This window comes from Panicum virgatum, chromosome 2N, assembly GCF_016808335.1.
Source record: "Panicum virgatum strain AP13 chromosome 2N, P.virgatum_v5, whole genome shotgun sequence".
NCBI lineage: Eukaryota > Viridiplantae > Streptophyta > Magnoliopsida > Poales > Poaceae > Panicum > Panicum virgatum.
Window position 1 is genome coordinate 50,039,287 of NC_053146.1, and position 13,674 is coordinate 50,052,960.

The 13,674-nt window shown below is 44.2% G+C and overlaps 1 protein-coding gene across 1 annotated transcript; it reads left to right on the forward strand.

The window, feature by feature from the left end:
• Positions 1-11,957, forward strand: LOC120660973 (RNA cytosine C(5)-methyltransferase NSUN2-like). The gene is made up of 15 exons (XM_039939641.1): positions 1-346; positions 711-799; positions 1,682-1,748; positions 1,834-1,949; positions 3,508-3,574; positions 3,675-3,723; positions 4,141-4,226; positions 4,354-4,607; positions 4,681-4,736; positions 5,214-5,299; positions 5,583-5,675; positions 9,774-10,188; positions 10,305-10,822; positions 10,929-11,157; positions 11,275-11,957. Exons 1-15 carry the CDS (start codon positions 167-169, stop codon positions 11,553-11,555), a joined length of 2,586 nt encoding a protein of 861 aa, XP_039795575.1. The 5' UTR covers positions 1-166; the 3' UTR covers positions 11,556-11,957.
• The last annotated feature ends 1,717 nt before the right edge of the window (positions 11,958-13,674 follow it).

Consider the following 13,674-nt stretch of genomic DNA (forward strand, 5'->3'; position numbering starts at 1 on the left):
CCCACATTCCCAATTTCCCACCCCCCGAACCGCATCGCTCGCCGCGCCGCCGCCGCTCCTAAACCCCAGACGCAAACCCCGCTCATCTCCCTCGCGCCAGCAACGCCTCCTCCCGCGCCGCCACGAGGGGCAGCAGCAGCGCGCACGCGTGCGAGAGGGAGCTGGGATGGGAGGCGGGCGGAAGCGCGGGCGCACGCAGCGCCGCCACTTTAAGCAGGGCCGCGAGAACGTCTGGAAGCACAACCCCCAGCGCCCTCCCGCCGGCGAAGGAGGCGAGGGGCGCGAGGGGAATCCCTCGTGGCAGCCCTTCGCCACCGAGAACCCGGCCTTCGAGGAGTACTACAAGGTAGCGCCGCTTGCTTCAGATCATGCTCTGCTTCCTATTATGATTGAGTGATTTGGTGTGTTTCTAGCTTCTGATGGTAGTCAGATGGTGGTTGGATACCTCTGGGCGTTGCCTATGTGTTTTGGTTGGGGATTCAGGGCTCTGTCGTCATCTAGCTAGTATGATTTGCTGATGTGTTCATTTAAGCTATCAGTTTGTTTGTTGCATTGCAGCTATACGAGTCTACTGCGATTCGTAATGTTACTTAGCTGTTGCGATTTCTTATAGGTTTTAAACTTTTCAGTTGGATGTAGAATTTCATAGAAACTTTGGATTGGGATTAGGGGTAATCCTGTTGAATCTGGCATATGTATTTGTCTTGCAGGAGCAGCAAATTATTCCTGAGGAAGAGTGGGATGATTTCATGAGTATGCTCCGAAAGCCATTACCTTCCACTTTTAGGATTAATGCGAGGTAATGCGTCTCTCTGAAGTATGAACGTGGATACATAAGTTCTACTTGATTGCTTGATTATTTATTTTTACTAAGCTGAATCGCAAGTTTGCTTATGAACCAATATCAGATATCACACTCTTCATTGCTATCGCATGGAAGTTACATAGGTGTTATCTGTTGTATATGGTAATTTTCTGTGACTATATATTGACAATAGCTTGCACCTCTGCTTGAAATCACTAATTCAACAATTTCCTGGTAATTCTACTGTACTCGGTTCTGTGTTCACTTGTTCAAGCTGCAAAACCATGTTTGTGCCGCTAAACTGTGAGAACTATGACATACCGCCTTATCCTTATCACCTGTTGAGATATAGAGGTTGCAAACTGTCATGTCCTCTTAAGAAATTTCTATTGTCGCCAAGCACGTCTTATTTATTGAGATTTATTCCTTTCTCTTGAGGGTGGAACCGAATTCACTTGATCTTATATTTGCAAGCATATTGGGCAATTGTTGGTCTGAATTCAATCATATAGACAAAACTGGTTTGCTTAATGGACTCTGAACTTGATCCCCGTGTTGCTTTAGACTCTTTTCCTTTTATTTTTTATAAAGGATTAAACTATTTGTGTTCTGTTCAGTGCTGTCTACATCCTATGGTTCATCAGCTATTTTGTTGTGCTTATTGTGCAACTTTGTAACATTCTTATTTTACAAGAACCTAAACTGAACAACCGACCATATGGTTGGGCAGAGTAATTGTGCAAAAGACTATGGCAGTTTTAATGGGACACTCTTTTCTATCTTTTATATGCTGCAACATTTCAGAGTAATGAATTTGTTTATTTAGGGGTTTGATTACTCTAGTTTAGTAAGCTAAAGTTTTCTTTGCCTTCTCAGCTGTCAGTTTTTTCAAGATATCTGCTCACAATTGGAAAACGACTTCAGAAAATCATTAGAGACTGAGGTTGCTTTTAAACTCACACATAAGTCTAACAGTTAGTGCTCTTGACAGTATCTATTTTGTAATCATTTTTCTTTGTCATGGACAGGTAAGTGATGAGCATGAAGAAGATGCTATTCGGCCTTTGCCTTGGTACCCTGGTAATCTTGCATGGCATTTGAACTTTTCCCGAATGCAGCTGAGGAGAAACCAGGCACTTGAGAGGTAAACAGAATAACAGATGCTGCATGACGTTTATTTTGAGAGAATATTCTGAAATGTTAGAATGTAGTAGTCATTTAGAACTTGTTATGTTTTCATGTTGATGTTTCTTGTAACGCTCCGTTTGGATGTATGTATTCAGCCTAAGAATTTGGAATTGGCATTTGTAACCTCCAATTGCAGCTGTTTGGTTGCTTCAGAATTCAGAATTGGAATTAGACCCAATACCAACCGGCATTCATAGTACTCATGCCCTTCCTCCCTCAATACTGAGCCATACCCCTTCGTATTGGACAGAATTGCCCGTTTCTTCTCCGCCCGCGGCACACTCTTCCCCGCGCACGACACCTTTCCCCGATGCCTCCGCCGCCGCAGTGCTCGCCGCTGCCGCGACCCTTCCCCTCTTGCTCGCAGCCGGCGGCCCGGCACCCCTTCCGTCCTTCCTCACGACAGGCCCCAGCCAGCGCAGGCGCCCAGCCGCCCCTTCCCTTCTTCCTCGCGGCAGGCTCCTCACGTTCTTCCTCGCAGCCGGCGGCGGCACCTCTGTCCTGCGCCGTCCCGCCATCCCTGCACCTCTGCCGGCCCACTCCCGCCCCTCTGCCCCTCCACCGGCGTGATGTGGCCACGCGGCGCGTCCCATCCTCCGATGGCCCGCCCCTGCGCCGTCCTGCTCCTGCCCTTCCGCCGGCGTGATGCACTCCATGGCCTCCTCCACCGAGCCCTGCCCTGCTCCCCTCGATGTGGCGCGGCGGAGATCGATTCGGTGTCGGGGATACTCAATCCAGTAGTGGCAGAGCTCGATTTAGTGCCGGCAAACCCAAATTCGGCCGCGGCAAGGATCGATTTGGTGCCAACAAGCCTCAAGCGTCCCCGCGCGAGCATGCCATCCCTGAGGCACTACGGCTGGCGGCCCTCCAGCTTCTGCTCCGACGCGGCCGCCCACCGCCGCCACTGACCCCTCTCTACCCCGGAGGCGCAACCACGAGCACTCCGCAGCTTCCATTTCGAGGTCGACGACGGAGGAGCGACATGGTTCGGAGGTAAGAGGAGCGGCGGCCCGTCTTCTCCACGGCCAGCCGCGACGTCCTGTTCTAGCGTCCTCCTCTTTCAATTCCATGTGTATACATCCAAACAGGAATTGAATTGTTTTGCTTCTTAGGATTCCAAGGTCCAATGCATTGGTCATCCAAACAATAGAATTTGAATTGAGTCCATTTCAATACCATGGTTGTTTTGGTATTGAACCCAATTCAATACCATGCCCTCCAATATCGACATCCAAACGGAGCATAAGAGTTTGGATTTGCAGATGTATTGGTTGATGTTTCTTGTAAGAGTTTGGATTTGCAGATGTATTGGCTGTGTATTCATGTGCAAATAAATAAGGTCATTGTATAGACTGGAAAAAGTTTTTTTTAATTTTCTATATTTAGAAAAAATAAATTTGTTGAAATGGTTTACACTTAACAGTTTGCATTGTAACATTAAAAGCACCTAGACCATTTTAATACTCCTATTCCAGTGAGATAACAGTTAATTCAACATTTTTTTCTGGCTCCAGTTTTCATGAATTCTTGAAGCGAGAGAATGAAGTTGGCAACATAACTAGGCAAGAGGCTGTCAGTATGGTGGGTTCCTGATTTTTATTTCAGAGATGTGTTATATTGTGTATGAGTTACGTATCTTGGCTTAATTTCAATGGTATGTTTTGTTGACTTGTTATTGCAGGTCCCACCGTTGTTTCTGAATGTACAACCTGATCATCATATTCTTGACAGTATGTTATCTATCATCCCTGTTCATCGATTCAAATATTTTGCACTTTATGTACTTCCTGTTTAACTAATGGCTACAATGCTACATTTCCCATTTATAAGGTTTGCAGCCTAGATATTCAGTAAACAAGCTTGTTCAATTATATATATAAGATTAAAATTACTGGGTATTTTTTCCACATTTGAGTAAACACGTAAAAAAAAAGAAAAAAATTATGCTATAGCTTGTGTTTGTAGAATAGCCGATTCTCTTTTTTTTTAAGCCGGGCCTTTTCTGTTCGTCTTTAACTTGCTTACTTTTGTGGGTTTGAGATTAAATCAAGGGCAAACAACTTCCTCTTGGTTATAGCATCCACTTATATTGTGAGACTAATGGTATCTCTAACCGCAGTCTCATGAATTTTGGTATCTTTATGCAGTGTGTGCTGCTCCAGGATCTAAAACTTTCCAGTTACTAGAGATGATTCACCAGTCAACGAAGCCTGCATTGCTTCCTAGTGCCCTGGTGTGTTTCATTCTGCATCAGATGCAACTGATGTAACCTTTTCATTTTTGCTTCTATTGATTTTCAGAAAGGAATATATTATTTATGTCATCAGTTCTCTTACCTGATGCTTCCCCCATGTAAACAGGTGGTAGCTAATGATGTTGATGTGCAAAGATGCAATCTTCTTATTCATCAGACAAAGAGAATGTGCACAGCCAACCTGATTGTGACAAATCATGAAGCACAAAACTTTCCTGGTTGTAATCTTGCGAAGTTCTGTTCAGAAACATGTATGGATGAGGCCAAGCTGCAGAGGTTAGAGTTTGACCGCGTGCTTTGTGATGTGCCTTGTAGCGGTGATGGGACCGTCCGCAAGGCTCCTGATATGTGGAGGAAGTGGTAAATACTGACTCATTTATTCTTCTTGCTACTGTGATTAGTTAGTTTCTTATCTACTGGATTGACTATTCAGGAATGCTGGTATGGGGAATGGACTTCATCGTCTGCAAGTAGAAATTGCTATGCGTGGTAAGGAGTTAAGCATGCTTGGAGCATTTCATTATTCATTATTGAACTCTTAAGTTGTTTCATTATGCTAGAATTTTGTTATGTGAAATGCTTTTAACATTCTGAAGTCACCTTTGCAGTGTTGAACTGCTGATGCCTTGCACAAGTAAACTGTTGTCATGTTCTTTGATTATTAATTAGGTCCTTATAGTTGTGGTTTTCCATTAAATATTCCATGAATGCGATTGCAACTGTCAATTTGATAGCTCATCCCTTCGAAACTTGCAAGTTTCTTATATATTTATTTCATTTACTTATCAACACATAATGATATAATTGGATTGTTTCCAAATCAATTATGTATTTTAGAAGTTGATGTTAATTTGTACTTCTGTTTTTTCTCCAACTACGACAGATAAATGATATGCTATTTGTACTGTAAGGATTTGTTATTCATGAGATTAAGTTTGTGTACTTGATTATTCGTTGCTTGTTCAGGTATGGGTTTGCTTAAAGTGGGCGGGAGGATGGTTTATTCAACTTGTTCAATGAACCCTGTTGAAAATGAAGCTGTTGTTGCTGAGGTATTTTTTATGCTTGTCTTTTAACTGTAACCTTGACTCTATAATGTTTGGTTTGGTCAAATCTTCTATTATTTTTGTTGTACTGTCATGCGTTACTATTATCTTGAAAAATAGTGTGTTAGTGTTCAGGGCACAGCAAGTGTGGATTTTGAGAATGCTTAGAGATTTGAGCAACAGACATGCTCTTTGTTTCAATATATTCATATATTGCTTTTGTATTTTGCTCTCAGTCTCTCTTTTTGTACATTGTGTAACATCAACAATATTCTGCATAACTCTATAGATTCTACGGAGATGTGGGGACTCTGTTGAACTTCTTGACATTTCTAGTGAGCTGCCTGAATTAGTCTGTCGTCCTGGACTTAGCACCTGGAAGGTTAGTATACATGCTATTAAAACTATTAATATTTTCTTGACTATATAACTCTGTTTTGTCCATTGGGTGTCTAGTTTTACTATTAAATGTGGTTTCCTGTGAACCTAGGGTTTGCTATCCTTTCTGGAAGAAAATGCATTTAGAAAAGCTTAGATGATGACACTGAACTGGCGAACCTCTCTAGTCATTCAGCAGAGTGTGCAGTGCATCGTGCTGTCACATTTCCATGTCAATGAAAAATAAACATGCCAGTACATGTTTTGGCACCTCTGGCTGATACATAGTTGTACTGCCATTCCATTGTCTTATTAGCTCCTAGTTGCATATTGATACTGATCAAAACTTGGTGCTTTGGATGAAGAGGAAGTGAACTTAGAGGAAACGAACTTACATTTTCATATTGTATACTTTCTGCTTAACTGTTTTGTTAATTTATTTGCACCTGTACTTCCAGTAGGTTTTTGCACCTGAAATAAGTAGGCGAAGAATGTGCTGATTTTTTATTGTTTTATTACAACAACAACAACAATATAACCTTTTTTCCCAAGCAAGTTGGGGTAGGCTAGAGATGAAACCCGAAAGAAATAAGTTCAAGGTTCAGGCACATTGATAGCTAGTCTCCAAACGCTCCTATCCAAAGCTATCTCTTTAGAGATATTCCAATCCTTAAGGTCTCTCTTAACCGACTCATCCCACGTCAGTTTAGGTCTACCTCTACCTCTCTTTACATTGTCGACCCGCTCAAGAACCCCAATACGCACCGGCGCCTCAGGAGGCCTTCGTTGGACATGTCCAAACCATCTCAGCCGATGCTGGGTAAGTTTCTCCTCAATTGGTGCCACTCCGACCCTATCCCGAATAACTTCGTTCCGGACTCTATCCCTCCTTGTGTGCCCGCAAAACCACCGCAACATCCGCATCTCTGCTACACTCAGTTGCTGGACATGTCGCCTTTTTGTAGGCCAGCATTCAGCACCGTATAGCATTGCCGGACGAATTGCTGTCCTATAGAATTTGCCTTTTAGCTTTTGTGGCACCCTCTTGTCACAAAGGATGCCAGAAGCTTGCCGCCATTTCAACCAGCCAGCTGAAATTCTATGCCTAACATCTTCATCAATGTCGCCATCCTTTTGTAACACCGATCCTAAATACCGAAAAGTATCCTTCTGGACCACCACTTGTCCATCTAGACTAACGTCTCCCCCCTCATGCCTAGTCGCGCTGAAATCGCACATCATGTACTCGGTCTTGGTCCTACTAAGTCTGAACCCTTTCGACTCTAACGTGCGTCTCCACAGCTCTAACTTTCTATTAACCCCTGCCCTACACTCGTCAACTAGCACCACATCATCAGCAAAGAGCATACACCAAGGGATCTCACCTTGTATATCCCTTGTGACCTCATCCATCACTAAAGCAAATAAATAAGGGCTCAATGCTGACCCCTGGTGTAGGCCTATGTTAATAGAAAAGTCAGTGGTGTTGCCATCACATGTCCGGACAAACGTCGTCGCATCCTTGTACATATCCTTAATGAGGGTAATGTACTTAGTTGGGACTTTGTGCTTCTCCAAGGCCCACCACATGACATTTCTCGGTACTTTATCATATGCCTTCTCAAGGTCAATGAAGACCATGTGCAAGTCCTTCTTCTGTTCCCTATATCTCTCCATCAATTGTCGTATTAAGAAAATCGCCTCCATGGTTGACCTTCCAGGCATGAACCCAAATTGGTTTTGGGTCACACTTGTCACTCTTCTTAGGCGATGCTCGATAACCCTCTCCCAAAGCTTCATCGTATGGCTCATCAGCTTAATCCCACGGTAGTTAGTACAACTTTGAACATCACCCTTGTTTTTGAAGATAGGTACTAATATACTTCTCCTCCATTCTTCTGGCATCTTGTTTGACCGAAAAATGAGATTAAAAAGCTTAGTTAGCCATACTATTGCTCTATCTCCTAGACATCTCCACACCTCAATGGGGATACCATCAGGGCCCATCGATTTACCTCCCTTCATCCTCTTCAAAGCCTCCCCGATCTCTACCTCCTGAATTCTCCTCACAAAACGTCTGTTGGTATCGTCAAAAGAGTCATCTAACTCAAGGGTAGGGCCATCACTCTCCCCATTAAACAACTTGTCGAAGTACTCTCTCCATCTATCCATGATCTCCTCATCCTTCACTAGCAGTCGATCTGTCCTATCCTTAATGCATTTGATTTGGTTGATGTCCCTTGTCTTCCGCTCGCGGATCCTAGCCATCCTATAAATGTCCTTCTCCCCTTCTTTCGTGCCTAGCCGCTGATACAGGTCATCATACGTCTTACCCTTTGCTACATTCACAGCTCGCTTTGCAACTCTCTTCGCTAATTTATAGCCCTCGATGTTGGCTGCACTCTTGTCAAGGTGGAGACGCTTGAAACACTCTTTCTTCTCCTTAATAGCCCTTTGCACCTCGTCATTCCACCACCAGGTGTCTTTCCCCTCCTGTTTGCCTCCCCTACTCACGCCAAATACCTCTGAGGCCACCTTCCGAACACATGTTGCCATCTTTAGCCACATGTCATCTGCGTCTTCTCCTTCTTCCCAAGGCCCCTCACCTAGCATCCTTTCCTTAAACGCTTGTGCCGCTTCCCCTCTAAGCTTCCACCACTTTGTTCTCGCAATCTTGGCACGTTTGTCCCGGTGGACACGTACCCGAAGACGAAAGTCCGCCACCACAAGCTTGTGTTGAGGGACAACACACTCCCCAGGTATCACCTTACAATCTAAGCAATCACGTCTATCCTCCCTCCTAGCAAGGATAAAGTCGATCTGGCTCGAGTGTTGTCCACTACGAAACGTCACAAGATGGGATTCCCTCTTCTTAAACACGGTATTCGCTATCAACAAGTCGTAGGCTAACGCGAAGTTCAACACATCCTCCCCCTCTTGACTCCTGCTACCATACCCAAAACCCCCGTGCACTTGCTCGAACCCTACATTAGTCGCACCCACATGGCCGTTGAGATCTCCTCCTATGAAGAGTTTCTCGCTGGTAGGCACGGTACTAACCATGCTATCTAGATCTTCCCAGAACTGCATCTTGGTGCTCTCACTAAGGCCTACCTGAGGGGCATAGGCACTGATCACATTCAAAACCGAATCTCCAACTACCAACCGGATTAGGATAATCCGGTCGCCTTGCCTTCTAACCTCTACGACTCCATCCTTAAGGCTCCTATCAATCAAGATGCCTACACCATTCCTACCCGGAGTTGCTCCCGTGTACCAAAGCTTGAAGCTAGTATCCTCAACCTCCTTCGCCTTTTGGCCCTTCCATTTAGTCTCCTGAACGCATAGAATATTTACACGCCTCCTAATTGCTACATCAACTAGCTCTCGCAACTTACCCGTTAGGGACCCTACGTTCCAGCTACCTATACGAATCCTAATTGGCTCGGCTAGCTTCCTTACCCTTCGCACCCGTCGAGGGAAGTGCGAAGACCCTTGCTCATTTTTCACTACACCCGGGCGTCGATGTAGCGCGCCATTCAGGTGACGACCCGACCCTTGCTCACTTATCATCGTATCCAGGTCATGATACGACGCGCCCTTGGGGGGATGGCGACCCGGCCCTTGCCAATTTATCACCACACCCGGGTTCCGATGTAGCGCGTCGCTAAGAGGGTTACGCCCCCAACGAGTTTCTTGTGGGTTTCAAATCCATTAGAGTGGCTATTTTTATGCTGGTTTGCCAAAACCTAACGCAACCCTCCTCCTTTATCCGGGCTTGGGACCGGCTATGCTGAGACGACTCAGGAGAGAGAGTCTTCCAGTCAGCATAGGCGGAGTTTTTTTTATTATTGTTTCTTCCTCCTTTATGCTGGTTTTTTATTGTTTTATTGGAATATAATTATTGTTATTGTAACACTTTCAAAGAACTAGTGTGACAACGTGTGTTTCAGCTTGACTGCTTACACTCATCTAGTATTTGCTTGCATTCTAGACTTTCAGTTGGTAAACATGATTCAATCTTCTGCTGCCTCAATAAATATAATAATCTAAGTTATTAAAAAAAAATTCCGCTATCCCCTCAGTAGTTCAAGTATTGCAGGTACGAGATAGAGGTTCTTGGTTTGGTGTTCATGAAGACATTCCTCGCTACAGGAAGAGTGTGATATCACCAAGCATGTTTCCCTCTGGTAAAGGCAGCCAAGATGTTGAGGTCAACACTGATGTAGTTGATGCAGACATGAAGGATTCAACAGACATGGGAGAGGAGGGAGAACAAGAAAGAAATACAGCAATTGATGACAGCAATAATGGTGACAGTGCAAAAACTGAAGAGAAAACCGAAGTTGATTGTGAGTCCGGTGAAGCTCTAACTAGATATAAAAAGTTAAATTTTACTTCCACCCGTACAGAACATTCGGATTACCCGTTGCATCGTTGCATGAGGATTGTTCCTCATGACCAGAACAGTGGGGCATTTTTCATTGCAGTGCTTCGTAAACACTCTCCTCTGAATGGTAATGTTCTCCACATTCACTTATTCTTCATATTTCGTTGTTTATTGCATCAAATCTCTTATAAGTTACCGTCACTGCTTCCTTGTGCTGAAGTATGGTATATTGCACTTTTTCAGAGATCCAGGTGGTAGATGGGGTAAAAAGTGAGCAGAGTATCTCAAAAGACAAGACTGGGAAACTTGAGGAAGATTTGGGATCAGATAAGGTATCATCTGAAGAAAATATTGTGCCCCAGCAAGTGGTTGATAACACAAATGCTGTTGATGGAGAACAAAATGGAGACATGGATAGCAAAAGTTCAAAAGATAAGAGCTCTGAGGATGCTAAGGTGATTGTTAAGGAGACAGAAAAAGCTCAAGCAGGAACAAGAGATAGGAGGCAGCAGAACCAAGGCAGGTGGAGAGGGGTTGACCCTGTTATATTTTTTAAAGATGAAGTGACAATCAAAAGTATAGTGTCTTTCTATGGTATCAAGGATTCATTTCCACTTGAAGGTCATCTCGTGACTAGGAATCCTGATACTAGTCATGTTAAGAGAATATACTACGTGTCAAAATCTGTTCAAGATGTTTTGGAGCTCAACATAAAAGTTGGCGAGCGGCTTAAGATCACCTCACTTGGCCTAAAGATATTTGTAGGTGTCCAATTAATCATTGTTCATTACCAACATAAGCTATTATGAGATGCTAATAATTTATGATTTAACATGGTGATTCTCTTCTATCATTGCACTCTTTCAGGAAAGACAGTCATCAAAGGAAGGCTCACCGTGCACGTTTAGATTGTCATCTGAGGGATTGCCACTCCTGCTTCCGTACATCACAAAACAGATTCTATATGCTTCGGCAATTGACTTCCAGCATCTTTTACAGTACAGGACTATTAAGTTTCCTGATTTTGTGGATGCAAAATTTGGTGAGGAAGCTTCAGCTTTACTTCCAGGTTGCTGTGTTGTAGTATTACGCGAGGGTAAGATCAATTATTTTTCTTGAATCTTGCAAAAAAATTATTATTCTTGAAAGAGAACTCAAAGCTTGATGAAAATTAAACATCTGATGATTACTGGACATTTTATTAAAATTTCAGGGCATCAGGATATAGGATCTATAGCCACAGATCCCTCTGCAATTGCCATTGTTTGCTGGAAGGGAAAGACCAATTTGTGTGTCATGCTATCTCCACTGGATGGGGAGGAGTTGCTTGAGAGGATCTCGTTACGTTTTGGGCTCAAATTCCCCAAATTGGATAAAGAGAAACCCAACCAGGAGGTTACTGGATCTGATGAGCAGCCTGATTGTGCCACTGAGGCAGACGATCAACCTGAAAGCAAAGCATCTGACATGGAAATTCCAGATGCTGAGGCTTGAGTAGATTTTTTAAACATGCAGCAGTTTCCTCCTCTTAGTTGGTTACTGTTTGTGGTCACTTCAGTTGATGCTTGGTACTGAGCTGGCAGTCTTCTTTCTTGCATGTACACCCATCAATCATTTATGGATTATAAATGCGGAATGGGAGGTGAGCACCCACACAGGAACAACGACACATGATGGCATGAGATGCGAAACACATTGTCTCTTGCCTTGCGAATTGCCTCCCTGTAACTGTAAGCTACAACCTGTTTTTTTTTTTTTCTTTGTGGGGATTGTATTACACCGATTTTGAAATGTTACACTGAGCACGGAATCTAGTAAACTTTGAGACGAGTATTATTTGAGAAACCATATGTGTAGGTTCAGTCTGAATGCGAGATCTGACAAGTGGAGTTAAAATTTTCTGAAGCTAACTAGCCCATGTCTGTGCTTGTGGCGATCTTGTTGGGCACCAGTTACTGGACGAATAAGGTCGCCGTGCCGCATCCAGCAGATCTTAGCATATCGCTGTCCATTATCGCCATTGTCAGTAAAGGTCAACACGTGCTTAGAAATCTACTGGCAAATGGAGTAAAAACTTGAATGATCAGAGGGTTGATCAAATGGTTGGACTTGGACCTGTAATTCTTCTACAGGCGGACCCAGTGGACTTCAAAGTCCAAAGCCAATCCGGTTGTCAAAATCTGACCGCAGCATGAGTGATAGGTTCAGGGCCGGTGCCACAGGCGGAGCTTGGTCTCCGCGTCCGGCACCGACCACAGGCGAATCCTCACGGTTTCCCCTTCCCAGGAACGCAAGAAACCAGGGCCCATACGTACGTTCAATTCGTCGCGTGTAGAAGGGAGCAGCTAGGGGAGGAAGAAGAAATAGGCAGCGTGGAGCACGCGCTGCGGACTCGAGCGGAACATGTCCTCCGTGGGCGACCGTAGTGAGCGTCGTCGTCCGGCACTCCGGCTCGCTTCAACACTCGGAACCAGGGAAATGGTCAGATGGGCTATCTGTTGGGACTTTAGCACGGTTCAAACACCTTGTTAATCACATGCTTGGTGGATCTGGATCATCGTCTAAGCTATTTGAAAGGGATTGATTTGATCCTATTTTATTCGTACGCTCCTCCATGTGGTTCATCAAGTATACAGGGTCTCAACATTATTGTCTATACAGGCAACAGCTTGACATGTGAACCGGCGGACCATGGGACCCTGACCTGCGGTTTCGGGGAAGTTCGCGAGATGCAGCGAACAGGAGGTCATGGAGAGTTAGGCCCCAGTAAGTTTTCGCGTTGGTGTTGCAGGTTCCACGTAGGGCTGCTGGTCTATCCACGCTGCGAAAAATTCGCCGCCCTGACGTCCAACAGACAGGCTTCATACGCTTGTTCGGTACGCACCTCACTGGTCTGATTGGCAGCAGCATCAGCATCAGTTTTAACAGGCCGGTCAACGAGTGTGGTTGATATTACTCCAGGAAACATAGACGTTCAGCACCATCATCAAGTTTTTCATGTGAGTGCGAACAGAATACTCCCACAATTACCACTGTGTCATTTCCGGAGAAAAATATTGAAGTCGTCGTCGACCGGACACGACCAACTGGGAAAACTTGCGTGCATCATGATCGTCGACGTGCACGGTGCATGTCGCGGGCGTTGCCACTCTTGGCCTGGGTTGGTTACTGATTAGTATTTATTGCTACTAGATCTTTAGTTTGAAAATGCTGAAGATCACCTCTTTTTTTTAATGATGCTGAGTGTTTAACGTTCTGATCTATATAGGATGCTGACGAACTCAAGTTTGAAACTGTTGCTGGAGACGCTAGAGCACTTTAAAATGAAGCGTTGAAAAAAATAAACGTATGTTGTGAAAGAAGAGAACTTAACGAGCTAGTATATCGGAATGCGAATGTTTGCCAATGTCAGATGTAGCTAGGAGTCGAACTTGACCACGCTACCTTATTGTTCATCCATATAGGCTGATTTTTTTTGAGGAAAAGAAAAATATCTCCGGCTTCTGCAACTGCACATATATAGCTAAGTTTTTTACAAAATTCTCAAACCACAAACTGTATGGTTAACCATTAGTACTATTACTCTAGGCTCGGCCCTCTAATCTGTATAGCC

What these genes read in the sequence shown, in the direction of transcription:
- LOC120660973 (XM_039939641.1), top strand. Translation starts at nt 167, where the DNA reads ATGGGAGGCGGGCGGAAGCGCGGGCGCACGCAGCGCCGCCACTTTAAG. An exon ending in GAAAATCATTAGAGACTGAG is followed by an intron (nt 1,749 to 1,833) that starts GTTGCTTTTAAA and finishes TGTCATGGACAG; the next exon opens with GTAAGTGATGAGCATGAAGA. An exon ending in CCTGATATGTGGAGGAAGTG is followed by an intron (nt 4,608 to 4,680) that starts GTAAATACTGAC and finishes TTGACTATTCAG; the next exon opens with GAATGCTGGTATGGGGAATG.